General features: G+C 53.0%; 1 protein-coding gene across 2 annotated transcripts; it reads left to right on the top strand.

Annotated features, from left to right (window-relative positions):
- The first annotated feature begins 43 nt into the window (after nt 1-43).
- Nucleotides 44-27,113, top strand: PLEKHA4 (pleckstrin homology domain containing A4). Of its 2 annotated transcripts, XM_081106838.1 has the most exons (20): nt 44-220; nt 638-771; nt 2,076-2,183; nt 4,218-4,290; nt 4,715-4,815; nt 4,953-5,062; nt 6,960-7,178; nt 7,775-8,057; nt 9,023-9,097; nt 11,161-11,208; nt 11,341-11,421; nt 11,828-11,977; nt 12,895-12,993; nt 17,144-17,284; nt 18,509-18,608; nt 18,681-18,757; nt 24,253-24,414; nt 25,433-25,491; nt 26,294-26,406; nt 26,688-27,113. In XM_081106838.1, the coding sequence occupies exons 2-20, from the start codon at nt 688-690 to the stop codon at nt 26,948-26,950; spliced, it is 2,346 nt and encodes a 781-aa protein (XP_080962964.1). In that variant the 5' UTR covers nt 44-220; nt 638-687; the 3' UTR covers nt 26,951-27,113. The 2 variants fall into 2 exon arrangements, with proteins under 2 accessions (XP_080962964.1, XP_080962965.1); XM_081106839.1 differs by lacking the exon at nt 44-220 and having other exon boundaries at nt 597-771.
- Nucleotides 27,114-27,327: the final 214 nt, after the last annotated feature.

Genomic DNA, 27,327 nt, shown 5'->3' with positions numbered 1-27,327 from the left:
CTGGAAGAGACAGAGATTAGAGAGGGAGAGAGACAGGGGCGAGACGGGGAGACAGGGACAGTCTGCAAGAAAGGGAGCGCGAGAAGAAGGGGCCGTAACAGACACACAGAGTGTGAGAGAGCAGAGAAGTGAGACAGGCCTGTGAGGGGCAGCACCTGACGGGCACTGGACGGAGCACCCACACCGCCCTCCTGCCCCCTGTCCTTGGGACCCAGAGCTGGTAAGTTCCCTGGCTGGGCTGAAAGGGGTGCACATTCCTGGTGCCCCAGGGCTTGGCAGGGATGGTTTGGGGTGCGTGTGGAAGGGGTGAAAGCGTGCAGGAGACAGTAGCTGGAGGAAGCCGGAATGAGGGGTCCCTACGCACAGAGAGCGGAGAGGGTCAAATTCCTGGCCATTGTGCGGGGGGTGGGGGGTGGGGGTAGGGGGGTGCCAAGAATAAAGGAGCCCCTATTCTCTGTCTTGGGCCACAGACAGCTGCCCCCTCCCCGCAGCTGCCAGTGCCGCCCACCTCTCTTGGCATCACCCTCGGTATGCGGGCCCAGGCCGGCCTCGCCCAGCCCCCCGGTCCCCAAACAACGGGCTCTTTCTCCGCAGCCTCCTCCGACCTGCGAGCCCCTGACCTCTGCTCTGTCCCCAGCCGGGTCAGCTGCAGGGACGCGCACACAGTCCCTTTCTTTCTCGCCCTCGATGGAGGAGGGCCGGCCTCGGAGCAGCCTCAGCCTGGCCAGCAGCGCCTCTACCATCTCGTCGCTCAGCAGCCTGAGCACCAAGGTGGGAGCCTCCTGGTGGGGCTGGGGAGGAGGGCGGGGCTCGGGCTGCTCCCTCCTCCCGTTTCCTAGCCCTGGGTGGGGGCCACCCCAGGGACTCCGCTTGTCAAGAGCCAAGATCCTTAGCAACAGGGTCTGCCCGGCCTAGTGAGGGCCCCCGAACTGACCACCCGCTGCAGCTAGGAATTCCGACGCGCTTCCAGCCGTCCCCACCCCTTGCCTTTTCCTGGTTCAAAGCCAGAGGCACCACCGGACCGGATCGAGTCTGGCTGCTAAGACAGGCCCCGCCCCAGCCACGAGCCACGCCCCCCCGGAGCTCGGATGCAGTGGCGACTCGGTCCAATCTCTAGCCATCCATGCGCCCAGGGCTGAAATCCGACAAGGAGAGACCTTTCTCTGGCCATCAGGCCCCATGAGGCCCAAGATACTTGCATCCCGCCTGGTCGCCCAGCCCAGCGTTCGGTGACACCGGGCTCCCTTGTCCTCCCGCCATGCCCCTCCCTCATTCCCAGTTTCCCAAGTTCCGAGTCCATAGATTCGAACCTGACCTTGCTCAGCACCATGCCTGAGGGCAGCTGTGGGAATGCAGCCCGTGGATGCCTGAGACCCTGTGTGCACAGGAGAGAGAGGCGCTCCGTCTGCTGGGATGGAGCAGTGGTCGGCACACTGCGGCTCGCGAGCCACATGCGGCTCTTTGGCCCCTTGAGCGTGGCTCTTCCACAAAATACCACGTGTGGGCGCGCACGTACAGTGCGATTGAAACTTCGTGGCCCATGCGCAGAAGTCGGGATTTTGTGGAAGAGCCACGCTCAAGGGGCCAAAGAGCCGCATGTGGCTCGAGAGCCGCAGTGTGCCGACCACCGGGATGGAGTGATTCGGGGGCCCCTCCACCCTGGACGTGGTTGCTAAGCGATGCCTCTCTCTGGCCCTGAGCGTCCTTTGATTTGGACTCATCGCATGGAGGCCTCCTGATTATGGGGACTTCCCAGGAAATACTTCCAGTTCAGATCTCAAAGGCTGCCCACGTCTCCGGCTCTGGTGGCCAAGGGCGTCCTCTCCTTGGCGGCGGACCCTTCGCTCCAAAATTCCTTCCCCCCGGACCAGCCTCTTCCCTGCCTCTGAACACCTCTCTCCACATGTGAAAAGTGGCTCTCAGCTCTGCACTGTGGACACCCATTCTGACCTCAAAGCTCAGCTCCCTCCTGCACCTGGTCTCCATGGGCACCAGATGAGGGGGTTCCCCGCCTCCCCCTGCACTTCCCTCCCCCTCCCCCCAAGCCCTGTTCACTTGCCTCCTTCTCTCCTCAGAAGCCCACCCGGGCAGTAAGCAAGGTGCACGCGTTCGGGAAGAGAGGCAATGCGCTCAGAAGGGACCCCAACCTCCCGGTGCACATCCGAGGCTGGCTGCATAAGCAGGTGGAGTGAGCGGGAGCAGGGACCAGACACTCCAAGTGGCGCTAGAGGCTGTGTCCCCGGCTGCCTGCTCTTTCTCTCCTTCTAAATCTCCACATTTGTTTTGTGTTGCTTTTGCTCTCATGCGTTCTCCCCTTATTCTGTCATGGTTTCATTCATCCATTCCTTCACTCAATGACAACTTCTTCGACATGACAGTGTGCCAAGCCCAGGGTCATATACCACGCAAATAGGCCAAGTATCCATAGTCCATTCAGGATGGGGGTGGGGGAGGGGTGGTTAACAAATTAGTTTACAAATAAATGGAAGGAGTGAAATAATATGTTGTATATAATCCTATATAATAAAAGGCTAATATGCAAATAGACCGAACGACAGAATGACCGGTCGCTGTGATGCGCACTGACCACCAGGGGGCAGATGCTCAATGCAGGAGCTGCCCCTTGGTGGTCAGTGCACTCCCACAGGGGGAGCGCTGCTCAGCCAGAAGATGGGCTTATGGCTGGTGAGCACAGTGGCGATGGCAGGAGCCTCTCCTGCCTCTGTGGCAGCGATAAGGATGTCCCTGTGGGGAGCAGGCCTAAGCCGTCAGTCAGACATCCTCCAAGGGCTCCCGGACTGCAAGAGGGCGCAGGCTGAGCTGAGGGACCTTCCCCTCTGGGTGCACAAATTTCGTGCACTGGGCCTCTAGTATGTAAATAAAGTCCATGTGAAATCGATGATTTCAGATCACAGGAATTCCTGTGAAATGAGGTGCTGTGAAGAACTACCATGGGGACGTTTTCTAAAGTGGCTGAGGGATGAAAGCTACCTTTGTCTGTTGGTCAGGGAAGGCATCTCTGAGGGGGTGACATACATTTGAGCTGAGAACTGAATGACAAGAAGGAGCCCCTCATGCTAAGATCTGGGGGGCAGAGGGAATCCAAAAGCAAAAGGCCCCACCGCAGGCCAACGCTGGGTGTCTGGAGAAGCCAAGGGGACAGAGAGGCAGTGATTCTCAAAGTGTGTCCCAGGCTGGCAGCACCTGGGAACTTGCTGGACAGGCGAGCTGTCGAGCTCCATCCCAGGTCCACTGACTCTGAGCCGTGGGGACTGGGCCCAGGAAGCGGGTTTTGACAAGGCCTCCTGGTGAGTCCTCTGCACACCCAAGTTTCAAATACCCTGGAAGCCAGTGAACCAGGGTAAGGAATTGGTGATTTATTCTAAGTGTGATGGTAAGCTCTGTTTTTGAGCAGGGGACTCACATGATCTGATTTACTTTGAAAGATTCTATTGCGTCTGTGGGCAGGGATTGAAGAGAAGAGGGGCCCAGGTTGGCAGTGGAGTAGTGCTGGCAGAGAGGATGGGGAGATGCAGGATGTGGGTTATAACTCAGTGCCACCTTCCTGGCCTCTCTGTGTCTCAGGCTCCAGAATCATCAGATATATCCAGCCCCTGCCCATGAGAGGCATGTATCTGTTCCAACTTTCCCATAACTTCTCTCTCTATTTTTTGTTAATCCTCGCCGGAGGATATTTCCATTGATTTTTAGAAAGAGTGGAAGCAGGGGGGTGGGGGGGAGACAGAGAGAGAGAGAAACATCGATGTGAGCGAGACACATCGATTGATTGCCTCCCGCACCTGCCCCGACCTGAGGCTGGGGATTGAGCCTGCAACCAACCGAGGTCCGTGTCCTTGACCAGAATCGAACCCAAGACCCTTCAGTCTGCGGGCTCATGCGCTATCCACTGAGCCAAACCTGCTATGGCTTCTGTAACTTCTCAACCCCCAGTTGACAGATGGGAACACTTGAGGGTCCCCATGGGAAAATGACTGTGTAAGGGCATAGTCTGCCAGTGGTGGAGCTGGGAGTCGAACTCAGGTCTGACTGTGTCCAGAATCTTCCCTCCTCTCAACCTCCCGTCTTCCATCTGAATCTATTGCATCAGACGTGTTTCTGTCCGCCCCTCTCTCCGAGTCTTTGTCCCCAAGTGTCACCGCCTCCATCTCCTTTCCCCGACCCGCTCCTCATCCTCTCCTCCCTCTCTCTCCCCCCAGGACAGCTCCGGGCTCCGGCTCTGGAAACGCCGCTGGTTCGTTCTCTCTGGCCATTGCCTCTTCTACTACAAGGGTCAGTACCGCAGCCGGCATGGGGCGAGCGACGCCCCTCCCACCCTCCCTTTCCTCTAGCCCAGTGGTTCTCAACCTTCCTAACGCCGCGACCCTTTAATACAGTTCCCCATGTGGTGGTGACCCCCAACCATAAAATTATTTTCGTTGCTACTTCATCACCGTAATGTTGCTACTGTTATGAATTGTGATGTAAATATCTGATGCGCAGGATGTATTTTCATTGTTACAAATTGAACATAATCAAAGCATAGTGATTCATCACAAAAACAATGTCATTATATATGTGTTTTCCGATGGTCTTAGGCGACCCCTGTGAAAGGGTCCTTCGCCCCCCAAAGGGGTCGCGACCCACAGGTTGAGAACGGAGCCTCGTGGCCTCCCGATCTCTGTGTGACCCCTGACCTCGGGCCCTCTCTTTGCAGACAGCCGCGAGGAGAGCGTCCTGGGCAGCGTTCTGCTCCCCAGCTACAGCGTCCGGCCCGATGGGCCCGGAGCCCCCCGGGGGCGGCGCTTCACCTTCACCGTGAGTCCCTCCATCCCCCATGCGCTGTGCACTAGGCGACGCGGGAGGCATTGGGGCACCTTTATTGTAGATCAAAGATCTTGGCCAGGATGGATGCCACCCGGGGCATCCCAGTGGCCAGCTTTTTCTCCCCGCAGGCGGAGCATCCTGGCATGAGGACCTACGTCCTGGCGGCGGACACGCTGGAGGACCTGCGCGGATGGATACGCGCGCTGGGCAGGGCCTCCCGCGCAGAGGGAGATGATGGGTGAGTTACAGGCCGCGCACCTGGCCCTGCTGCTCCAACCTGGGTGTCTGTTCATCCCCAACTCCTCCCCTGGAGGCCCTCAGCACCCAATCACCAGTCTTCTAGCGAAAGAGACTCCATCCTTTGGACCCCTGCGTTGCAAGAAATCCAGCTTTTCTTTTCTTTCTTTTTAAATATATTTCATTGATTTTTACAGAGAGGAAGGGAGAGGGATAGAGAGCTAGAAACATCATGAGAGAGAAACATCCATCACCTGCCTCCTGCACACCCCCACTGGGGATGTGCCCTAAACCAAGGTACATGCCCTTGACCAGAATGGAACCCGGGACCTTTCAGTCCTCAGGTCAAGGCTCTATCCACTGAGCCAAACCAGTGACGCTCTATCCACTGAGCCAAACCGGTCAGGGCCAGCTTTTCCAGAATCACTGGGATGGAGTAGTCAGGGCCAGTCTTTTCCTCTAAGCTCCGCCCACCACGTTGTCCAGGCCCCCTCATCAATATTCCACGCTCTTTGATTGGCTCTCTCAGAAGTCTGCACCCAGAAGTTGCTCCCTACAGGTCAGTTTTAAAAAAAACAAACCAAAATGTATTTTATTGATTTTTTACAGAGAGGAAGGGGAGAGGGATAGAGAGCTAGAAACATCATGAGAGAGAAACATTGATCAGCTGACTCTTGCACACTCCCCACTGGGGATGTTCCTGCAACCAAGGTACATGCCCTTGACCAGAATCGAACCTGGGACCCTTCAGTCCGCAGGCCAATGCTCTATCCACTGATCCAAACCGGTTAGGGCAAAACCCAAAATATTTTGATCAAAATATATTGATTTCAGAGAGGAAGGGAAAAGGAGAGGGAGATAGAAACATCAATGATGAGAGAGAATCATTGATCAGCTGCCTCCTGCACGCCCCCTACTGGGGACTGATCTCACAACCCGGGCATGTGCCTTGACCTGAATCGAACCTCAACCTCCCGGTCATAGGTCAATGCTCAACCACTGAGCCACCCCGGCAGGGCCACAATGTCAGATTTTTTATTATTTATTTTTAAATCTCTATTGTTGAAAGTATTACATATGTCTCCTTTCCCCCCTATTAACCCCCTCCAGTCCGCCCCGCCCCTGCCCCCACCCCGCCCCTGGCCTTCACCACCCTACTGTCCGTGTCCATGGGCCACGCATATATGCACACAAGGTCTTTGATTGATGACCTCCCACCCACCCTCCCTCCCCCGCCTTCCCGCTGAGATCCCGCACTCTGTCCCTTGCTTCCTTGTCTCTGGATCCAATCCGCTCATCAGTTTATTTTGTCAATTAGATTCCACATGTGAGTGAGATCATGTGATACTTGTCTTTCTCTGCAATGTCAGATTTTTTTTAAAAAAAGGCTTCAGGCCGAAACCGGTTTGGCTCAGTGGATAGAGCGTCGGCCTGCGGACTGAAAGGTCCCAGGTTCGATTCCCATCAAGGGCTTGTACCTTGGTTGCGGGCACATCCCCAGTGGGAGATGTGCAGGAGGCAGCTGATCGATGTTTCTCTCATCGATGTTTCTAACTCTCTATCTCTCTCTTTTCCTCTCTGTAAAAACTCAATAAAATATATTAAAAAAAATAAAATAAAATAAAAAAGGCCTCAGACTGTCTCTCCCCGGGTCTGGCCGAGTCTTCAGGCTGGAGATTCGTAGTCTGGGGCATTGGGGTCCCACTTGGTGGCCCTCTACCAGTCTTCACACTCAGGCCTTAGTTTCCCCATCTGCACAATGGACACAATGATTGCTAGTGCACTGCCTCCCCCCCCCTTTTTCCTGTGTGGGTCCCTGTGCCCTTGTCTGTGCATTGAGAACAAGGGCTGTTATGAGGTGCCAAGAAGTGTTGTCTTTTTCTGTGCTCACTCGCTAGTGGGCGGCCCAGGTCACCCGCACGCCCCCAGCCGGGGGAGGGCCCGGGCGGCCCCGGCGGCCCTCCGGAGGCGAACACGGGGGACGAGGGGCCCAGCTTAGAATCGCCGCCGCAAGGCGCTCGGCTTTCCAGAGAGCGTGGCCGCCCCGGGCCGCTCACTCCCACTGCCCACGCCGACCTCCAATCTGGGCCCGGGATGCAGAGGACGAGGAGCCCCGAGTGAGTTGGACCAGGCAGTCTGGGAGGGGAAAGCTGGGCTGGGGGCGTGGCCTAAGAGAAGGGCGGGGACTGGGACTGGCCGGGGGCGTGGCCGGGGCGTGGCTTAGCGCTTGCTTTCTGGAGTGGGACTTGCTGGGGTTCCTGTGGGGTCAGAGCCTGGGGGGTGGGGGGTGGGGAGCCTTGAGGAGATGCCAAAAGGGGAGGGATTATGCAGGATCCGGCCAAGAGGAGGTTCTGCTCTTAGAGCAGCGGTTCTCAACCTGTGGGTCGCGACCCCTTTGGCGGTCAAACGATCCTTTCACAGGGGTCGCCTAAGACCCTCCTGCATATCAGATACTGACTTGACGACTCATCACAGTAGCCACATTACAGTTATGAAGTAGCAACGAAAATAATTTTATGGTTGGGTCACAGCATGAGGAACTGTATTGAAAGGGCCAGAAGGTTGAGAACCACTGTCTTAGAGGGACCGGGAGACACCACAAAGGGAGACCCGTCTTTGAGGCTGACTTGGTGGGTGGTGGGGCGAGGGGCTCGAGTTGAGCCAGTCCCCCCCCATTCTCAGTCCCCCCCCCCCAATTCTCTCCTCTCCGCAGCCTGTTCACACCCCTCTCTCGCCCGCCCTCCCCTCTGAGCCTCCCCCGGCCCCGGTCGGCCCCTGCCCGCAGGCCCCCTCCCTCCTCCTCGGGTGACACCCCACTCCCCGCCAGACCCCATACCCCACTGAGTCGCATCGACGTGCGCCCTCCTGCGGAATGGGGCCCCCAGCGCCCGGCCCTTGCCCGGCCTCCCACTCCCCGCCGAGGACCGTCCTCCGAGCCTGGGGGAGGAAGGCCCCCCCGGAGCCCCCAGCCCTGGCATCAGGAGGCCAGGACGCAGGTGAGTAGGGAGGAGATGGGGCTGTAGCTCCAGGCTGGCCTCGGGCCATTACACCGTCAGCATTTTGGGGATTGTAGTCCGAGGACCCTCCGCCTGGACAAGGGCGTGAGAAGTCGTGTGGGTTGCAACTGCCTCCTGTGTCCAGTTTGTCTTTCCAAGTTGGCCGCCTGCTATTTTCTCTGGGCATCTCGGGATTGGAGCCCAGAATACCCACAGCTAACCACAAGAGTGAGAGGGAGGGCAGAGGGCAGCTCCCATCCGCCCTGGGGCTGTTTGGCCAGGCTTGTCTCTCTCTCTCTTTTTTTTAAAAAATATATTTTATTGATTTTTTACAGAGAGGAAGGGAAAGGGATAGAGAGTTAGAAACATCCATGAGAGAGAAACATGGATCAGCTGCCTCCTGCACGCCCCCCACTGGGGATGTGCCTCCAAGCAAGGTACATGCCCTTGACCGGAATCGAACCTGGGACCCTTCAGTCTGCAGGCCGAGGCTCTATCCACTGAGCAACACCGGTCAGGGCCAGGCTTCTCTCTTTATTAGCATCCTGCCTGTCCCTACAGCGACACTGGGCCGGAAAGCAGGTAGTGGAGGAAGTTAGGGGGCCCAGTTTTGAACCTCAAAGGGCCTCCCAGGGCACTTCAGTTCTGGGCACACCCACTTTATTTTATTTTTTTAAATATATTTTTATTGATTTCAGAGAGGAAAGGTGAGGGAGAGAGAAATAGAAATATCAGTGATGAGAGAGAATGATTGATCGGCTGCCTCCTGCATGCCTCCCTACTGGGGATCAAGCCCGAAATGTGGGCATGTGCCCTTGACTGGAATTGAACCTGGGGCCTTTCAGCCTGCAGGCCGATGATGCTCTATCCACTGAGCCAAACCAGCTAGGGCTGGGCACCCCCACTTTAACATGTGTTGCTAAGACACGCCAATTTCTAAACATCTTGTTCAATATTCCTCCCAGGCCCCCTCTGGCTCCTCCACTTATATCCAGCTGCCCCCAAGATCTCCTGGGACTCGGGCTTCCATGGTTTTATTGGTAAATATCCTGGGGCACCTCGAAACCGCCAGAACCCCTCCCTTGCTTTCCTGGCTAAGCTGAACCTCATGTGAACTAGTGTGCCTAGACCGGGGCGGATGTTTCAAGGGCCTTGGGCAGGGGCTTCCATTCGTTTCCTCAGGCTGCCGCAAACCGGGTGGCATACATACAGACTATCTCTCCATTCAGTCATAGCATCTCTTAGATCTTTTACTTGAGTCTTAAAGTTTTTTCCATAGAGATCTTATGTGTTCTTAGTTAAGATAACGCCCAAATACCTGACAGTTTTTATAGCTATTTGAACGACATCATCTTTTAATTTATGTGTTCTAGTTACTGATGGTGTAGAGATATGCTATTTTAAATTTTTTTTTAGTGATTTTTTTTTTTTTGAGAGAGAGAGATCAATGTGTTGTTCCACTCATTCATTCCATTCATTGGTTGATTCTTGTATGTGTCCTGACTAGAGAGCAAGCCGCCAACCTTGGCATGATGCTCTAACCCTGTGGTCGGCAAACTGCGGCTCGCGAGCCACATGTGGCTCTTTGGCCCCTTCAGTGTGGCTCTTCCTAAGCCTTAGGAGCACCCTAATTAAGTTAATAACAATGTACCTACCTATATAGTTTAAGTTTAAAAAATTTGGCTCTCAAAAGAAATTTCAATCATTGTACTGTTGCTATCTGGCTCCGTTGACTAATGAGTTTGCCGGCCACTGAAGTCTAACCAATTGAACTACCTCGGCCAGGGCTAGAGATACACTATTAATGTTTATAGCTTCATCTTGCATGTGACATCCTTGCTGAATTCTATTTGTTCTAATCTTGGATTCTGCTGGTTGGCTTTTCTGGGTAGATGAGCATGTCATCTGTAAATTATGGTTTGATTTTCCCCTTCCTATTCTTTTCTTTTTTTAAGATTTTAAAATTGATGTTTAGAGAGAGAGGAAGGAAAAGAGAGAGAGAGACATCCATGGTGAGAGAGAATCATTGATTGGCTGCCTCCTGCATGCCCCTCACCGTGGATCGAGCCAGCAACCTGGGCATGTGCCCTGACCAAGAATCAAACTGGCAACCAATCCCCGCAGGCCAGGCTGAGGGACCCCACCTACCAGTGGGAGCGTTTGCGACTGGTCGAACAGTTGAACAAACAGTTGGACACTTAGCATATTAGGCGTTTATGATTTAAGAAGGATATATATATATATATATATATATATATATATATACACACACATATATGTTGATTTCAGAGAGGAAGGGAGGAAGGGAGAGGGAGAGAGAGATAGAAACATCAAAGATAAGAGAAAATCATTGATCGGCTGCTTCCTGCACCCCCCCACTGGGGATCAAACCTGCAACCTGGGCATGTGCCTTGACCAGGAATCGAATCATGACCTCCTGGTTCATAGATTGACGCTCAACCACTGAGCCACCCTGTTGGGCAAACTGACAACCTTTTTTTTTTTTTTTTTTTTTTAAAATATATTTTATTGATTTTTTACAGAGAGGAAAGGAGAGAGAAAGAGAGTTAGAAACATCGATCAGCTGCCTCCTGCACATCTCCCACTGGGGATGTGCCCGCAACCCAGGTACATGCCCTTGACCGGAATCGAACCCGGGACCCTTCAGTCCGCAGGCCGATGCTCTATCCACTGAGCCAAACCGGTTTTGGCCTGACAACCTTTTGATGCACAGGATGATGCTCAGCCAACCGAGCCACACTGGCTGGGCTGTTTTCTGTGCCTCACAGCGTTGGGTAGGATCTCTAATGCTGTGTTACACGGTAACAGTGGCAGTGGGCATCCTTGGTTTAGTCTCAGCAGTAAGGGAAATGTCTAAATGTCTCCCATTAGTGATAATATTTGTTATAGCTATTTTTAACAGAGCACGTTGTACCTTCCTAAAGCCAAGAAGCAGACAGTGGGCCTACTGAGGTTTGCTAACGCTTGGAACAAAGCTAACAAGGAGGGGGGTGTCTGTCGGTAGAAGCGGAGTGTGGTCAGCTCTGCGCTGCAGTAAAGCCCTGGCCGCCCCGGTGACCCCGGCTTTTCTCCTCGTCCTCAGCCGGGCCCTCCCCTGGACTCATCCTTCCACCAAAGCTTGGAGACAGATGTAAGTCCTCCCGGATCCAACCCCTGCTGAGTTCCAGGGTTGGGGAGAGAATATTCCAGGTGTGTGTGTGTGGGGGGGGGGGGGGGGGGGGCAGAGGTAAGAGCCAGATCTGGTCCCGTTCTCCTTTTTTAGACCCTGTTGACAAAGTTGTGTGGGCAGGACCGGCTCCTGAAGAGGCTGCAGGAGGAGATAGACCAGAGACAGGAGGAGAAGGTGGGGCTCTGGGCTGGGAAGACACCCAGCCCCTCCCCTACTCCCCCCCCCCCCTTAGCCCTTCCTGATCCCCAGCATGCAGGGTGACAAGGATGTGGGAAGACACTTTTCCTCTCTCCCTGGGGCTGGGTGTGACTTCAGAAGGTTAATCTTTTTTTAAAAACAATATGCTTTTTATTGAATTTACAGAGAGGAAAAGAGAGGGAGAGGGAGATAGAAATATCAATGATGAGAGAGAATCACTGATCGGCTGCCTCCTGCACGCCCCCCACTGGGGATGGAGCAGACAGCCGGGGCATGTGCCCTGACCAGGAATTGAGCTGTGACCTCCTGGTTCATGGGTTGATGCCCAACCACTGAGCCACACTGGCCGGGTGAAGGTCATCTTTTTTCCCTCTCGGTGCAGGAGCAGCTAGAAGCAGCCCTGGAGCTGACCAGGCAGCAGCTGGGCCAAGCAGCCAGGGAGGCTGTGGCTCCCCCGAGGGCCTGGGGGCGCCAGCGCCTCCTGCAGGACAGACTGGTCAGTGTGAGGGCCACTCTTTGTCACCTGACTCAGGTGAGCATCTGGGAAGGGACCTACCCTCCCAGGGGGCCCCAGGACTCAACAGGTGGTTCCTGGAGGGGACCCAACCCTAAGGGCTCATGGGAAGGTAGTTCTTGAGAATCGCCCCCTCCCCGAATTTTAATCCCGTGCTCTTGTCTGTCCCAGAGGGTGAGCAGCCAGGAAGCTGCAGAACGTAATTGAGTGGCTTAAGAGGGTGCGTTTGATAAGGATTCCTGGCGTGGAACCTCAGCTCCCACTCACGGAAGCTGTGTGAGCTTAGAAAAGTGACTTAACCCCTCTGGGCCTTAGATCCCATCAGATGCCTCTTATGTAAACTCGAGATGGAAAATACAGTACTTACTTCATAGGGTCATTGTGAAGATTCCATAAATATACGTCAATGAATGAATGAATGAATATTTAACACGTAGGTACCTGGCATCTGATAAGCACTAGTTAAGTGTCAGCTATAAATATTATCATCTGTAAAATGGAAACATGAATAGCACCCGTAGCACAGACTTAAATGAGTTTCAGGAACGGCGCCTTTCACACATGCAGTGCCTAATAAATGTTCGCTGCTATAATTATTACTATGGGTGAGCAGGCTTCTGCTGCCCAGGAGTGCATTGGGGTGTGGTCTTGACTAGCCCAAGGACTCACCAGGCGTGCCCCAGGGCAGCACAGAGGTGAGGGTTCAGAGACAGCTGTTCTTTCTCTCCACTAGCAGCTCTTTGAAGTGGCAGGTTCCTTATAGGCGCTGGGGTTCCCGGTAGCTGGAGCCAAAAGGCCTTTGGGAATTGTAGTCCAGGTACTGCCTGCAGGACACCAGGGACCAGGCTTGCCTTCTTCCTCCTTGTTGGGAGTAGGAGCGATCTAGCGGGAGGGCGGGCATGCTAACCCTGTGTCTCCCCTTTCTGGGACCCGAGGAGCGAGAGCGGGTTTGGGACACGTACAGCGGCCTGGAGCAGGAGCTGGGCACCTTGAGAGAGGCCCTGGAGTACCTGCTGCACCTCGGGTCCCCCCAGGTACGGACGGCCCTGTCCCACGCCCCCAAGCCCCACCCTCCACTCCAGGTCCACCTGGAGACCCTTTGGGCATGGAAGCCCCGCCCACAGATTGGAGTACTTCTCACTTTATCACAAGCTCCTCCCCTTCTCTCATTTCCTTCCTTTTCTTCTTTTTTTTCAATAATCACCTGAGGATATGTCTATTGATTTTAGAGAGAGGAAGGGAGAGAGAGAGAAAGAGAGAGAGAGAGAGAGAGAGAGAGAGAGAGAGAGAGAGAGAAACATTGATCCGTTACCTCTCTTATGTGGCCCAACCAGGGATCGAACCCCCAACCTAGGTATGTGCCCTGACCGGTCATCGAACCCACGACCGTTAGGAGTAGAGGACGATGCATCAACCAACTGAGCCACACCAGCCAGGGCTGTTTCCTTTCCTTTTAAATCCCTTATTATAGCCCTAACCGGTTTGGCTCAGTGGATAGAGCGTCGGCCTGCGGACTCAAGGGTCCCAGGTTTGATTTTGGTCCAGGGCATGTACCTTGGTTGTGGGCACATCCCCAGTGGGGGATGTGCAGGAGGCAGCTGATCGATGTTTCTCTCTCATCAATGTTTCTAACTCTCTATCCCTCTCCCTTCCTCTCTGTAAAAAACCAATAAAATATATTTAAAAGAATAAATCTCTTATTATAGTTCACACCACGCCCTTCACTTTAAGACCTACCTTCGGGCTCAGACCCACTCTCCCTCCGGTTTAAATCTCTCCTCTTATTTTGAAGCTCTATTCTCCGTGTCAAAACTCCTCTCGTCAGCCCTGTCCCCATCCTGCAAGTTCATCCCGACTTTCGCTGTTAAGTGTATCCTCTGAATTTCCAGTCCTAAAGCCAGTCCCTCAGTTCGAGGCCCACTTCTGAAGGACAAGCCCTGTTGCTTCCTTAGCCTCAGACCCACCTCTTCTTCATGCCAGGCCTAGCAATCGAGTTTCAAAATCATCTATTTTTTTAAATACTCACCTGAGGATACGTTTTTATTGATTTTAGAGAGAGGGGGAGGGAGGGAGGGAGGGAGAGAGAGAGAGAGAGAGAGAGAGAGAGAGAGAGACATCAATTTGAGAGAGAAAAATAATTTGGTTGCCGGGAGATTGAACCTGTCACCCATGCATATGCCTTGATTGGGAATTGAACCTTCAGTGCATGGGACAATGCTCCAACCAACTGAGCCACATTGGCCAGGGCCCAAATCTTATATATTTTTTTATTTTATTTATTTTTTATTGATTTCAGAGAAAAAGGGAGAGGGGGAGAGAGAGAGAGAAACATCAATGATGAGAGAGAATCATTAATCAGCTGCCTCCTGCAAGCCCCACACCGGGGATCGATCCCGCAACCTGGGCATATGTCCAGACCTGGAATCAAACCATGACCTCCTGGGTCACAGGTCAACACTCAACCACTGAGCCACTCTGGCTGGAGCCAAAATCATATATCTTTAGTTAAAAACATTGACTTCTAGTATTAAATGTGTACTTACAGATTTAAGCCCTGACTTCATACTAAACTCTCCCAACTTCTTCCTAAAATCCACCATTTAACACTAACCCCCCCCCCCCTCCAGGGGTGTTAAGTATTACTTACCACCAGCAATATATGAAGAAAATAATAAATACATCACAACCAAATTGGGTTTGCTACGGGAATGCAAGGTTAGTTTTAACACTTGAAAATCAGTCCATGTATTTCACCACATTTGGCAAAATAATAGGGGGAAACCACATGGTTGTCTCCATAAATGCAGGGGGAAAAAGACAAGATTCAACACCCCTTCATGGTAAAAGCTCTCAGCAAAGTAGAAATAGAAGGGAAGTTCCTTAATCTGATAAAAGGTATTTATAACAAATCTACAGCAAACATTGTAGTGGTCAGTGAAATATGGAAAACTTTCCTCCTGATATCTGGAATAAGACAAGGGCGTTGCCCTAGCTGGTTTGGCTCAGTGGATAGAGCGTCAGCCTACGGACTGAAGGGTCCTGGGTTCGATTCCGGTCAAAGGCACATGCCTGGGTTGTGGGCTTGATCCCCGGTGGGGGGCGTGCAGGAGGCAGCCGATCAATGATTCTCTCTCATCATTGATATTTCCACCTCTCTCTCCCTCTTCCTTCCTCTCTGAAATTAAAAAAAAAACAACACAAAAAGACAAGGGTGTCTGCTAGCACCAGTTGTAGCCAACATTGTACCAGAGGTTTTAGACAGTACAAGTATGAAATAAAAAATTAGGTATAAGGACAAGAAAGGAAGAAGTAAAGCTATTTTTATTTACAGATGACATGACTGTGTATATATGTAGAATATCCAAGTAGTTTGCAGCTCTTGCCGGTTTGGCTCAGTGGATAAAGCACCGGCCTGCAGACTGAAGGGTCCCAGGTTCGAATCCGGTCAAGGGCACATGCCTCAGTTGCAGGCTCCTCCCCACTCTGCTCTCCCTGGTCAGGGTGTATTCAGGAGGCAACTAATTGATGTATTCCTCTCACAGTGATACCATTTCTGTCTTTCCCTCTCTCTTCCACTGTCTCTGAAAACCAATGGAAACATATCCTCGGGTGAGGACAAATAAATAAATAAATGCACACATTTTTAACAACAAAAAACAAACCAAAAAAAACCCACAAAATAATTTCCAGACACACTATTAGAATAAGCATATTTAGCAAGGTCACTGAACGCAAGGTTAATATCAATTGTCCTCATGTTTGCTAGTGCCAAACAATTAGAAAGTAAATAAACAGTAGTTTGTTTTTTGAAAATATATTTTTATTGATTTCAGAGAGGAAGGGAGAGGGAGAGAGAGAGAGAGAAACACCAAGGAGAGAAAAATCATTGATTGGCTGCCTCCTGCACGCCCCCTACTGGGCATGGAGCTCGCAACCTCGGCGTGGGCCCTTGGCCAGAATCGAATCCAGGATCCTTCAGTCCGCAGGCCGACGCTCTATCCACTGAGCCAAACTGGCTAGGCCTAAACAGAAGTTTTTATAATTAACACAAACAAATTAAATATCTAGGAAGAAATCACAGGAAAGATTTGCAAGACACCTACGCTCAAAGCCACAGGACATCATTGAGAGAAGGTAAAGACCTATATAAATGGGGAGATATACCAAGTTCATGGATAGGAAAGAGGCACTAATGCAAAGATGTGGTCTCCCCAAGGGAATTGCCCCAGTGGGGGTCAGCAACCCCGATGCAAATCCAGAAGAGATTGTAAACTGACCCTAAGTTGCATTTGGACGCACAAAAGGCCCAGAGTAACCTAGGCAACCTCGAAGAACAAAGCGGGAGGACTAACACAACTGGATGTCAAGCCTGACTGAAAAGCTATTGTTAATGACACAGGCTGGCCCTAACCGGTTTGGCTCAGTGGATAGAGCGTCGGCCTGCGAACTGAAAGGTCCCAGGTTTGATTCCGGTCAAGGGCATGTACCTGGGTTGTGGGCACATCCCCAGTTGGGGGTGTGCAGGAGGCAGCTGATCGATGTTTCTCTCTCATCGATGTTTCTAACTCTCTATCTCTCTCCCTTCCTCTCTGTAAAAACATCAATCAAATATATTAAAAAAATAACATAGGGTAATATTGACACAGGTTAGACAAACGAACCAAAGACACTGAATAGGGTGTCCAGAAGCAGACTCGCGTCCATTGATATGGCCCCCTATTTAAGACAGAGGTAACACTGCAGAGCATGTAAAAAAGACAGCGTGGGTGATAAATGGTGGTGAGGTGACGGGATATCCATATGGAAATGGATAGCCACAAATGCAGCCTCGATATGCGCACGTAGTCCATTTATTTATTTATTTTTATTTTATGTATATATTTTTTTTATTGATTTCAGAGCGGAAGGGAGAGGGAGAGAGAGAGAAACATCAATGATGAGAGAGAATCATTGATTGGCTGCCGACTGCATGCCCTCTACTGGGAATATAGCCCGCAACCTAGGCACGTGCCCTTAACCAGAATCGAACCCGGGACCCTTCAGTCCACAGGCCGATGCTCTATCCACTGAGCAAAACCAGCCAGGGCCATAGTCCATTTCTGACTCCATAAATACAGCCCAGCTGGTTTCAGATCCTGCCTGTGGCCTATCAGCTTTAACCCTCTTGTATTTTCTCACCCCCAGGACAGAACGTCCGCTCAGCAGCAGCTGTGGATGATGGAAGACACCCTGGCAGGTCTGGGGGGGCCCCAGAAACCACCCCAAAGCACTGAGCCTCACTCCCCGTCTCCAGCACTCCAAGGCGAGGAGTCTTCAGAGAGAGAGGTGAGGTTTACACACCTCTCTTCCCATCCCCAGCTACCTGCCCCTGGCCAAACGGATCACCCACTCACCTCTTTCCCTCTCCTTTGACCAACTAACCAACCTCAGACGAGTATCCTAAGCTGTGGAAGCCCGAGTTTCCTTATTTGTTACCTGTGAGCATAAGCCAGTGGTGTGCTGGACCCACTCCCCCCCACCCCCTACCCCCTCAAGGGCCAACTGCGGGCATCACTTCCCATCTCCACATTCAGTGACGTCCAGTTGAAATCGACCACAGTGGGAATATTTACACCACGGTAATTGGCAAACATACAAACCAGGGCTGTTTTCTCCCAGAGAGGCATTGCTTAAACATTTACCAGACACTTCTGATCAGAACCCCACCTTGCGGAGCTCTGTAAGGAGGAGAAAGGATGCCTGGGGCGTGCCTGACACAGAGTCGGCCCTCGGGGGCCAGGAGCCACTATTGTCTCATCAGGGTTAGGGCCGCTGCCTGCCGTGACCTTCGTGACCTTCGGAGCAGGCATGGAGGAGCCCTAGGTTCAGACCCCCGCCCTGCCTTCTTGGTGACATCAGTCATTGACCGAATTCTCTGAGCGTCAGTAGAATCAGAATAGGTGTCTCATAGATTTATTGAGGGGATTTAATAAAACAGGAGAAGTACTGAACACCATGCCAGGTGCATCATCATTACAAAACCCCCCACTTATAATGTCCCGCCCTGTGCCAGGCACCGTTCTCAGGGCCTTACGTGAGGTTTCAATCCTCATATAAGAAGCTTAAATGTGGCCGAAACCGGTTTGGCTCAGTGAATAGAGCGTCGGCCTGTGGACTGAAAGGTCCCGGGTTCGATTCCGGCCAAGGGCATGTACCTGGGTTGCGGGCACATCCCCAGTAGGAGATGTGCAGGAGACAGCTGATCGATGTTTCTCTCTCATCAATGTTTCTGACTATCTCTCTCCTTTCCTCTCGGTAAAAAAAAATCAATAAAAAGATATATAAAAAATAAAAAAAAAAGTTAAAAAAAAAGAAGTTTAAATGTGGCCCAGAGGGGTCGAGTAACTTGCCCAAGATCACACAGCTAATGAACGGCAGAGCGGAGGTTGGTCATCCGGCTGCTGGTTTTGATCTTAATCCTATTGCGCTGTGTCTCAGTTGCCAGGTGCTTAGTACGTGGTAATAATAACGATGTTGCTAATCATTTTTCCTCTTCCCCAACCCATCCAGAGTCTGCCTGAATCCTTGGAACTGAGCTCACCCCGGTCCCCAGAGGCCGACTGGGGGCGGCCCCCCGGGGGGCACAGAAGCCCTGCCAGCCCTCGCTCAGGTGAGCACCCTGGGCCTGGAGGGACCCGCACGGCATCCCCTGTCCTCACCACGCCCCGTTCTGCCCTTCCAGGTGTTGGATCTCCCAGGATCTCCCAGGCTTCTAGCCCCGAGGGTCGCTGCCCTCCCTCCCCACAGCCAGGAGCCAAGGTAGGCAGCCTATGGGTCCCCTCCGGCCCATCCTGTAACGTTCCCATCTGGTTAGCGCGGATCACCCACTCTTGGGGGAAAGGCTGGGAGAGGGGGTTCTGAGGCCGCAGCCCAGATCAGAGAGAATGTGACTTCAGAACACTGGGATTACATTTTGTCTCTGACACCGCTAAGCCGTGTGACTTCGGGCCAGTTACTAAACCTCTCTCTGCCTCCATTTTCTCATCTGCAAAATGGAGCTGATAGCAGTGCCCACCACCTAGAGCTGATGTGAGGGTTCAAACTAGATGAATGCCCAGAAAGGGTTGGAAATAGTGCCTGGATATAGTAAGGACTTCATTCATTCACTCATTCATTCATTCATTCATTCATTCATTCATGTATCTATTCATTGACTCAACAAATATTGATTCAGTATCCTCTTCACTGTCCGATAAGGTAGCCAGTAGCCACATGTGGCTGCTTAAATTTAAACGAAATAAAATTAAAATTTCTCTCACACTCACCACACTGCCATTGCTCAGGAGCAGATAAAACATTTCCGTCACTGAATAAAGTGCTCACGCACAGAGGTGTTTAGGCGCTGAAGTCGCAGATGTGAACAAAACGAGAAAAAAACCACTTTTTTTTTCCCTTATGAATCTGGTGTCCTAGTGGATGTCAGAGGCAGATCATAAACAGCCAATTTACTGTAGCCCTGGCTGGTGTGGCTCGATGGTTAGAGTGCTCGCCCACACACTGAAGGGTTTCGGGTTTGATTCCCGGTCAAGGGCATATACCTGGGTTGCAAGTTCAATCCCTGGTTCTGGTCAGGGCATGTTTGGGAGCCAACCAATTGATGTCTCTCTCTCTCTCTCCTTCCTCTCTCCCTTCCACTCTCTAAAAATCATTGGGGGGAAAAGTGCAAAATTTTGCAGATTCTAGACCGGTAATATGGTGCATACACTGTGTATTATATAAAATCTCCAGTGATGCCTGGCGCAGCATCCTTAACCAAACACATTAACATTTCTCCAATAAAATGTATGAATATTCATATTAAATGGGATAAAAGCTATAAATAACATCTCATTTAGATGTCAAGTTTTTAAAAAATAGCAATAATCTACTAAATGAGCAAGTCAGAGTAGAAGAAAAATAGAAATAGTAGGCACTTTTTATTTCTTTTTAAAAAATATTTGTATTGATTTCAGAGAAAAGAAGGGAGTGGGAGAGAGAGAAAAACATCCTATATAATAAAAGGGTAATATGCAAATTGACCCTAACAGGGGAATGACTGGTCGCTATCACACACCCTGACCACCAGGGGGCAGACGCTCACTGCAGGAGCTGCCCTCTGGTGGTCAGTGCGCTTCCACAGGAGGAACGCTGCTCAGCCAGAAGCCGGCTCAGGGCTAGCCAGCGAAGGATGTCCGACTAACAGCTCAGGCCCACTCCCCGCTGTTAGTCAGACATCACCTGAGGGCTCCCGGGCTGCCAGAGGGCACATGCTGGGCTGAGGGACCTGCCCCTCCCCACCCCCCCGCACAAATTTTCATGCACTGGGCCTCTCGTTAATAAGAATCATTGATTGGCTGCCTCCTGCACGCCCCCTACTGGGGATTGAGCGCACAACCTAGGCATGTGCCCTGACCGGGAATTGAACCATGACCTCCTGATTCATAGGTTGATGCTCAACTACTGAGTCACGCCCGCTGGGCTTGGCAGGACAAGCCTGATGCCCACTAAGACATCGGCAGATGACTGATCCAAATAGGGTGTCACGAAGGCCAGGGAGCTGCCACCTGCCCTGTCCTCCCTAAGCTTTGAGGTGTGGCCACTGCAGGAAAAAAATCCCAAACTCCCTTATTTGCTAGACATCTCTCTCCGGAGCCCTCTAGAGGCCAGGCCCTGTGGAAAGTGTTGGGGGGCCAGCCACAAATTAGACCTGATGCTCGAGTCTGATGGAGGGAAGGCACGAATGCGATCTTCATACGAGTCTGACAGCAACAAGCGGTTTCACACAGGGACTGGCAGCATTAGGAAGCCTTTTATTTTTTAAAAAAATATATTTTATTGATTTTTTACAGAGAGGAAAGGAGAGGGATAGAGAGCTAGAAACATCAACGAGAGAGAAACATCGATCAGCTGCCTCCTGCACACCCCCTACTGGGGATGTGCCCGCACCAAGGTACATGCCCTTGACCGGAATCGAACCTGGGACCCTTCAGTCCGGAGGTTGACGCTCTATCCACTGAGCCAAACCGGTTAGGGCTAGGAAGCCATATACTATGTGTGTGTGTGTGTGTGTGTGTGTGTGTGTGTGTGTGTGTATAAAATTGATTTCAGAGAGGGAAAGGGAGAGAGAGAGACAGAAACATCAATGATGAGAGAGCCCCCTACTGGAGATTGAACCCACAACCCAGGCATGTGCCCTTGACGGGAATCGAACCCAGGACCCTAAGTCCGCAGGCCGACGCTCTATCCACTGAGCCAAACCAGCCAAGGCAGGGAATCCTTTTATTTTTATTTTTAAAAATATATTTTATTGATTTTTTACAGAGAGGAAGGGAGAGGGATAGAGAGCCAGAAACATCGATGAGAGAGAAACATCGACCAGCTGCCTCCTGCACACTCTCCCCACTGGGGATGTGCCTGCAGCCAAGGTCCATGCCCTTGACTGGAATCGAACCTGGGACCCTTGAGTCCGCAGGCCGACGCTCTATCCACTGAGCCAAACCGGTCAGGGCTGGGAAGCCTTTTAAAGGATAGGTAAACTGAGGCCGGGTGAATGAGAAAAGGTTGTCCATGCAGGGAAGTCCAGCGGAGGGAACGGCATGGAGGTGCTGGTGATGCAGAAACATTGCTGAGCGTATTCCTTTGCTTAAGCCAGGCAGCCAGGCCGACCCGGAGAGTTTGGGGATTGGTCGCCCTTAAGCGGGGGGGGGGGGGGGGGGGGGGGGGGGGAGGCTTTGTGTCTGTTGCTGATTGGCTGGTTTTCAGAAACGCGGGGCCAGCCCCGATTGGCTGGCTGGCCGGCTTTCCGAGAAGCGCGGTTGGGGCGATGACCCGACCTAGCCGATTTGAGAGCACTTCCGGTGCTTCCTCGTTGTCGTGGATACCAAACACTCGGTCTTTCCCGGGAAGGGCGCGGTGTGCAGCACGGACATGGGTGGTGGGGGCTGCTTGGGGAATGGCTTCTTCCGCTCCCCGGCGGGGGGCGCAGGCTTTGCAGAGCCGAGCAGGGCAAAGACATGACCACGAGGTGGCAGTAGACACACGGGCTTTGTTGACCACGTTCGGACAGGTTTGCCCGTGGGTGGGAGAAGCCAGGACCTGAGACCCCGAGGTTATTGCGGGGGAGCCACTGTCCAAGGAGAGGGGGGCGTGGAGGTCTGAGAAGGGGATTAAGGGGCAGGGTGATAGCACTCAGGGCACAGGGAGACTCCTTAGGCGGCGGCCGCTTGGGGTATATTTTCTTTCTCCTTCTCCTCCCTTTTCCTTCCTTCCTTCCTTCCTTCCTTCCTTCCTTCCTTCCTTCCTTCCTTCCTTCCTTCCTTTCTTCTAATATATACATAGTCCAGCTAGCGTGGCTCAGTGGTTGAGCATCAACCTATGAACCAGGAGGTCAAGTTCAAATCCCAGTCATGGCACATGCCCAGGTTGCAGGCTCAATCCCCAGTGGGGTGGGTGCAGGAGGCAGCCCATCAATGATTCTCTCTTGTCACTGATGTTTTGATCTCTTTCTCCCTTTCTATCTAAAAATAAATAAAAACATTAAAAATAAATAATATAATTCAATAATAAATAAATATTTATTATTTAGAGGGAGGGAGGGAGAGAGAGAGAAACATCGATGTGAGAGCACAACATTGATTGGCTGCCTTCTGCACCGCCCCCCCTACCAGGCCTCAAGGCCCCAACGAAATCCGGGCAGGTGCCCTGACCAGGAATAGAACTGGCAACCGTTTGGTGCACAGGATGGCGCCCAACCAACTGAGCCACACTGGCCAGGGCCGCTTGGAGTCTTTTATAGCTGCAGGTTCACCTTACCTCCGGCTAGCAGATGCTGGGCACAGCTTCGTGGACTATTCAAAACAGGCAGGCTTTAAGTGGCTAAAAATAGCTGCCTGTTTGGACGGCTATATTTGAAACAGGTGAAGGTGTAGAAGTTTGGATTGGGCCCTGGCAGGCTCTGGGGCCAGTGGTCTGGCCCGCTGTGAAGAAATAAACGACACAGGGCCATGTGCGGGGGGACTGTGTCCAACAGGTGGGCGTGCGACTCAGGATTGGCCAAATCGGAGTAAAACTGACTGGCCCCCCCTTGAGCAACAGATGGATCCAAGCTGTTTCTAGTTTTTAGAATGTTCTAGTTGCAGCCTGCAGTGAGGAGTTCTCTGCCCTTTGTTTTTTTTGTTTTGTTTTGTCTTGTGTGTTTTTCCCCTTAAACAACACTTTATTGACTCGCAGTTCTGCAGGCTAGAAGCCCGGAAGCAGGGTGCCCTCAGGGCCATGCTCTCGGCCTGGGGAAGGATTGCTCCAGGTCCCTTCCTTGGCTTGTGGCCGCACAATTGCAAGGTCACGTGGCTCTCTCCTGGGATGCGAGTCTGTGTCCAAACTGCCCCCTTTCCTGCAGGATCACATGCTCTCAGCCAGACCACCCTTTCCTGCCTGCGGCATCCCAGCCCATCTTCTCTGAGTCCCATCTCTGTCCCCTTCAGTGCAAGTTGGCACCGTTTCTGCTGCGACCATGTATTGGATCCGCAGGCCACATGCCTAAATCGCTCAGCAAACGGCTGTCCGGCCACACCCTTGGCGTTCTGTCCAGAACACGCTTTCTCCTTTTTGCCATGTGAACAGGCCGAGCACCGATCGCCCCAGCCTTCAATTTCCCGTTTCCTTTCGCTGAACAATTTCTTTTGCGCGTTATCGCTGTCCTCTTGCATTTTATGTTCTTAAGGCTGAAGTTCACGATCAAGGTGTCTGAGGGGCTGTAATCCCTCTGAGGGCGCTGGGGAAGAAGGATCAGCTCCGAGCCGGTGCCTTGGCTTGTGGCCATGTAGCTCCGATTGGCACATGGCATTCTCTCTGTGTGCGTCTTCACCCTGGTTCTGAGGGCAAGACAGCGCTCATCGGTCCTCTCTCAGGCCCACCCGAGCTCATCCTCGGGACAATTTAATTAATCAATCCTATTCCTCCTGTTGTTTTCAAGGCTGATTCAGAGGTTTTTGTTTGAGTGTGTGTGTGTGTGTGTGTGTGTTGAGGCAGAGTGGGGGGTGGGGACCAGGCCTCACGGCCTCAAAGGCCTTGGCCCCAGGGTGCTGAGCTTGGGGATCCTGGGGGGAGGGGGGGACGGCCGGCAGAGGAGGGACAGCCTCAGCTCCGGGTGTAGAAAAAGCCCTCTGAGATCCGGTGGTGAACTTACTGGAAAGGGCAGGGCTGGAGGCTAAGAGGTTCAGGGAAGAGATGAAACGGAAGCCAAGCTTGGGGGTCCTGAGGCGTTTCTCGTCCTCCAGCCCCCCCAGGCCCGGCCCCGGATGAGTGCTCAGGAGCAGCTGGAGCGGATCCGGAGGAACCAGGAGTGCGGACGGCCTCTCCCTCGCCCCGCTTCTCCGCGGCTCCTCACTCTGGGGAGGACCCTGTCCCCCGCACGATGCCAGCCTGACGTGGAGCAAAGGGTGAGGGGAGCAGAGGGGGCGGTGGGGCGGCGGGGTCCTCTGCTCCTGGTGTGAGGCTCATTGTCCCTCTCCGGAAAATGGGGTGCTCCCTTCCTACCCAGAACCGGGGTTCCCAATTCCACCCGGCTTGTACCTGTGCCAAGGGCAGCGTCCGGGCCCCTTCTCGGTGGGGGACGGAGGTGGGCAGATACAACATCCCCAGCTCACCAGGCATCTAGGGTCTAGATTGCAAACCCGAGCTTTCTTTTCAGTTACTCTCTGTTGTCAAAGGCAAGAAAGAAAGAAAGAAAGAAAGAAAGAAAGAAAGAAAGAAAGAAAGAAAGAAAGAAAGAAAGAAAGAAAGAAAAAGAGAGAGAGAGAGAGAGAGAGAGAGAGAGAGAGAGAGAGAAAGGAAGGAAGGAAGAAAAAGAAAGAAAGAGAAAGAAAGAAAGAAAGAAAGAAAGAAAGAAAGAAAGAAAGAAAGAAAGAAGAAAGAAAGAAAGAAAGAAGAAAGAAAGAAAGAGAGAGAGAAAGAAAAAGGAAGGAAGGAAGGAAGGAAGGAAGGAAGGAAGGAGTTAATTCATTCTATTGCAGCGAGGAGAGCGCTCCAGACCTGATCAGAGTGGCTCCCCAGGGCGGTTTCATCTTACTTTTCGAGGGAGGAATTAGACGAGTTGTAGGTGGGGTGATTTTACGGGTAGGATTGTTTTTGTCAATCAGGGGATCCTCTCAGCCAGACGAACCCAAACGTGTGTCTCTGTCTAGCCGGTTTGGGGGGACAGACCGTCCAGCCAGTCCTGTAGGAGGTAAAGGGGGAATCGCAGGGTCGGTTCTGGCTTTGTCACAGGTGAGCGAGGGGCGGGCCTCTGTGTCTGCCTGAGGTCTACGGCGAAGCAGGTTCTTTACGCGTCAAGTTAATCATTGCCAGTGTTTTGAGGCCGTTTCAGCCCCTCTCTGAGCCTCCTACATTTCACCCTCACAGTGGGAAGTGGGGGCTCCCAGGTGAGGAGGACTATGCCCCGTTTTTTTTTTTTTGCAGCCTGGCCTGGGACACGCCGGAGCCCAGAAATGGCTCAGAAGCTCCGGGTCCTGGAGCAGGTAAGGAACTGGGGTGCCTTCGAGGAGCAGGGAAATCAATTTCCCAAGGGGAGGCGAGTAGCTTTGTTATTTATGTCCCCCGAGTGCAGATTGCAGCCTTTTATTATTATTTTTTTAAATTTTAAATTCATGAGGGAGAGAGAGAGAAACATCTCTTGGTTGCTGCACACGCCCTGACTGGGTGGGGATCAAGCCTGCACCCTGGGTATGTACCCTGACCTAGAATCGAACCCGCCACCTGTCGGTCTACGGGATGACACTCCAACCAACTGAACCACCCGACCAGGATGATTGCAGAACCTTCTAGAGTTCCTGGGGCATCAGAAAGCCCTGGATCCCCAGTGAGAACAGCAGTCCCCCAAACTGCAACCCTGGGTGGATATCAACTCCCCCGACCATCTGGAAATGGGGTGAAAGTTACTGGTGACGGGAGGGGAAATTCCATGGTGCACAGGAGCTTTTTTTGCCGGCCTGTCCAGGTTCAAAGTCCTTGAAGATTGCCCTAACTGGTTTAGCTCAGTGGATAGAGCGTCAGCCTGCGGACTCAAGGGTCCCGGGTTTGATTCCCGTCGAGGGCATGTACCTTGGTTGCAGGATGCAGCTGATCGATGTTTCTCTCTCATCCAGTGTTTCTAAACTCTCTATTCCTCTCCCTTCCTCTCTGTAAAAAGTCAATAAAATATATTTTTAAAGTCCTTGAAGACACGTGCTGAGGACTACAACTCCCAGAAGGACACGTGGGGGCACCGCAGTAATCACTGTCCTGGCTAACTGCTCGTCTCCCCCAAATCTTTTTTTCTAGTTCGAGGAACACCGCCCCTTATATTCCCATGTCCGAAGGTCATCGGGAGCGAGTCCTCAGCCTCTCTCAAGCTCTGGCCACCGAGGCCTCGCAGTGGCACCGAATGATGACAGGTGGGGGGGGGGCGGGGGGAGGGGCTGGGGACCTAGGGCTCCGGGTTTAGGGGAGGGGAAGCCTGAGGCCTGGAATCCTAGCTCCTGGTGGGAAGGGATCGCGGGCCCCTGGAAATTCTTTGTCCCGATGAGGATAGAGCTGCACAGCGTTTGGGAGTTCTAGACCCCAGGCAGCAGGGGGTTGGGGCCCGGCGCTCCTGGGTCGGAGGGAAGAAAAGCTGGGGGTCCGGAACCTCGGGCCCCCCATTTTGCCCTTTTCACCCCTCCCTCGTCCTCTCCAGGTGGAAACTTGGACTCCGGAGGCGAACCTCTTCCCCCGGTGCCGCCGCCTCCGTCAAACCCCAAGCCCCCGCTGCCCTCGCCCCCACGATCTCCTCCGGTGGCCAATGCCCGCTCCCCCGGGTGCTCCCGCCGGGGCAGCGGGCGTGGCGCCGGCCCCGCCTCCTGGGCGCCCACGTGGGACTCGGGGGCGGGCCCTCTCGCCCTGACCCAGGACGAGGGGGCGTGGCCTCTGCGCGTCACTCTGCTGCAGTCCAGCTTCTGACCCCCGGGCGGCAGCCAATAGGAGCGCGAGGGCGTGGCCTGGCGGTCCCCAGCCGGAGACCTGGAGACACCCTGTCTGGTCCGCCCCGGTGGCCCGCAAGGGAGGGGTCTCTATGGGTTTTCCCAGCACTTGTCCAAATCGGGATTAAAACGCTGCATTGTTAGTTAACAGCGTTCTGTCTGGCTGTCTGGGGCTGGGACCCCGGGGACTCTGAAGGGCGGAGCTGGAGGCTGGAATTCGGGGTCCCCGGGGAGGAAAGGGCAGGGACCTCGGACTTGTTAGGGCTGCAGGAGGAGGGGGGCCGAGGGGTCTGCGGCCGAACTTCCAGGCATCGGGACTTCCTAGCAACGTCCCCTCCCCCCGTCCTTCCCCCAACC

Source organism: Myotis nattereri, assembly GCF_964212035.1.
Source record: "Myotis nattereri genome assembly, chromosome: 15".
Lineage (NCBI taxonomy): Eukaryota > Metazoa > Chordata > Mammalia > Chiroptera > Vespertilionidae > Myotis > Myotis nattereri.
Note: the sequence above shows the minus strand (reverse complement) of the source record. Positions and strands in the feature narration are given on the sequence as shown.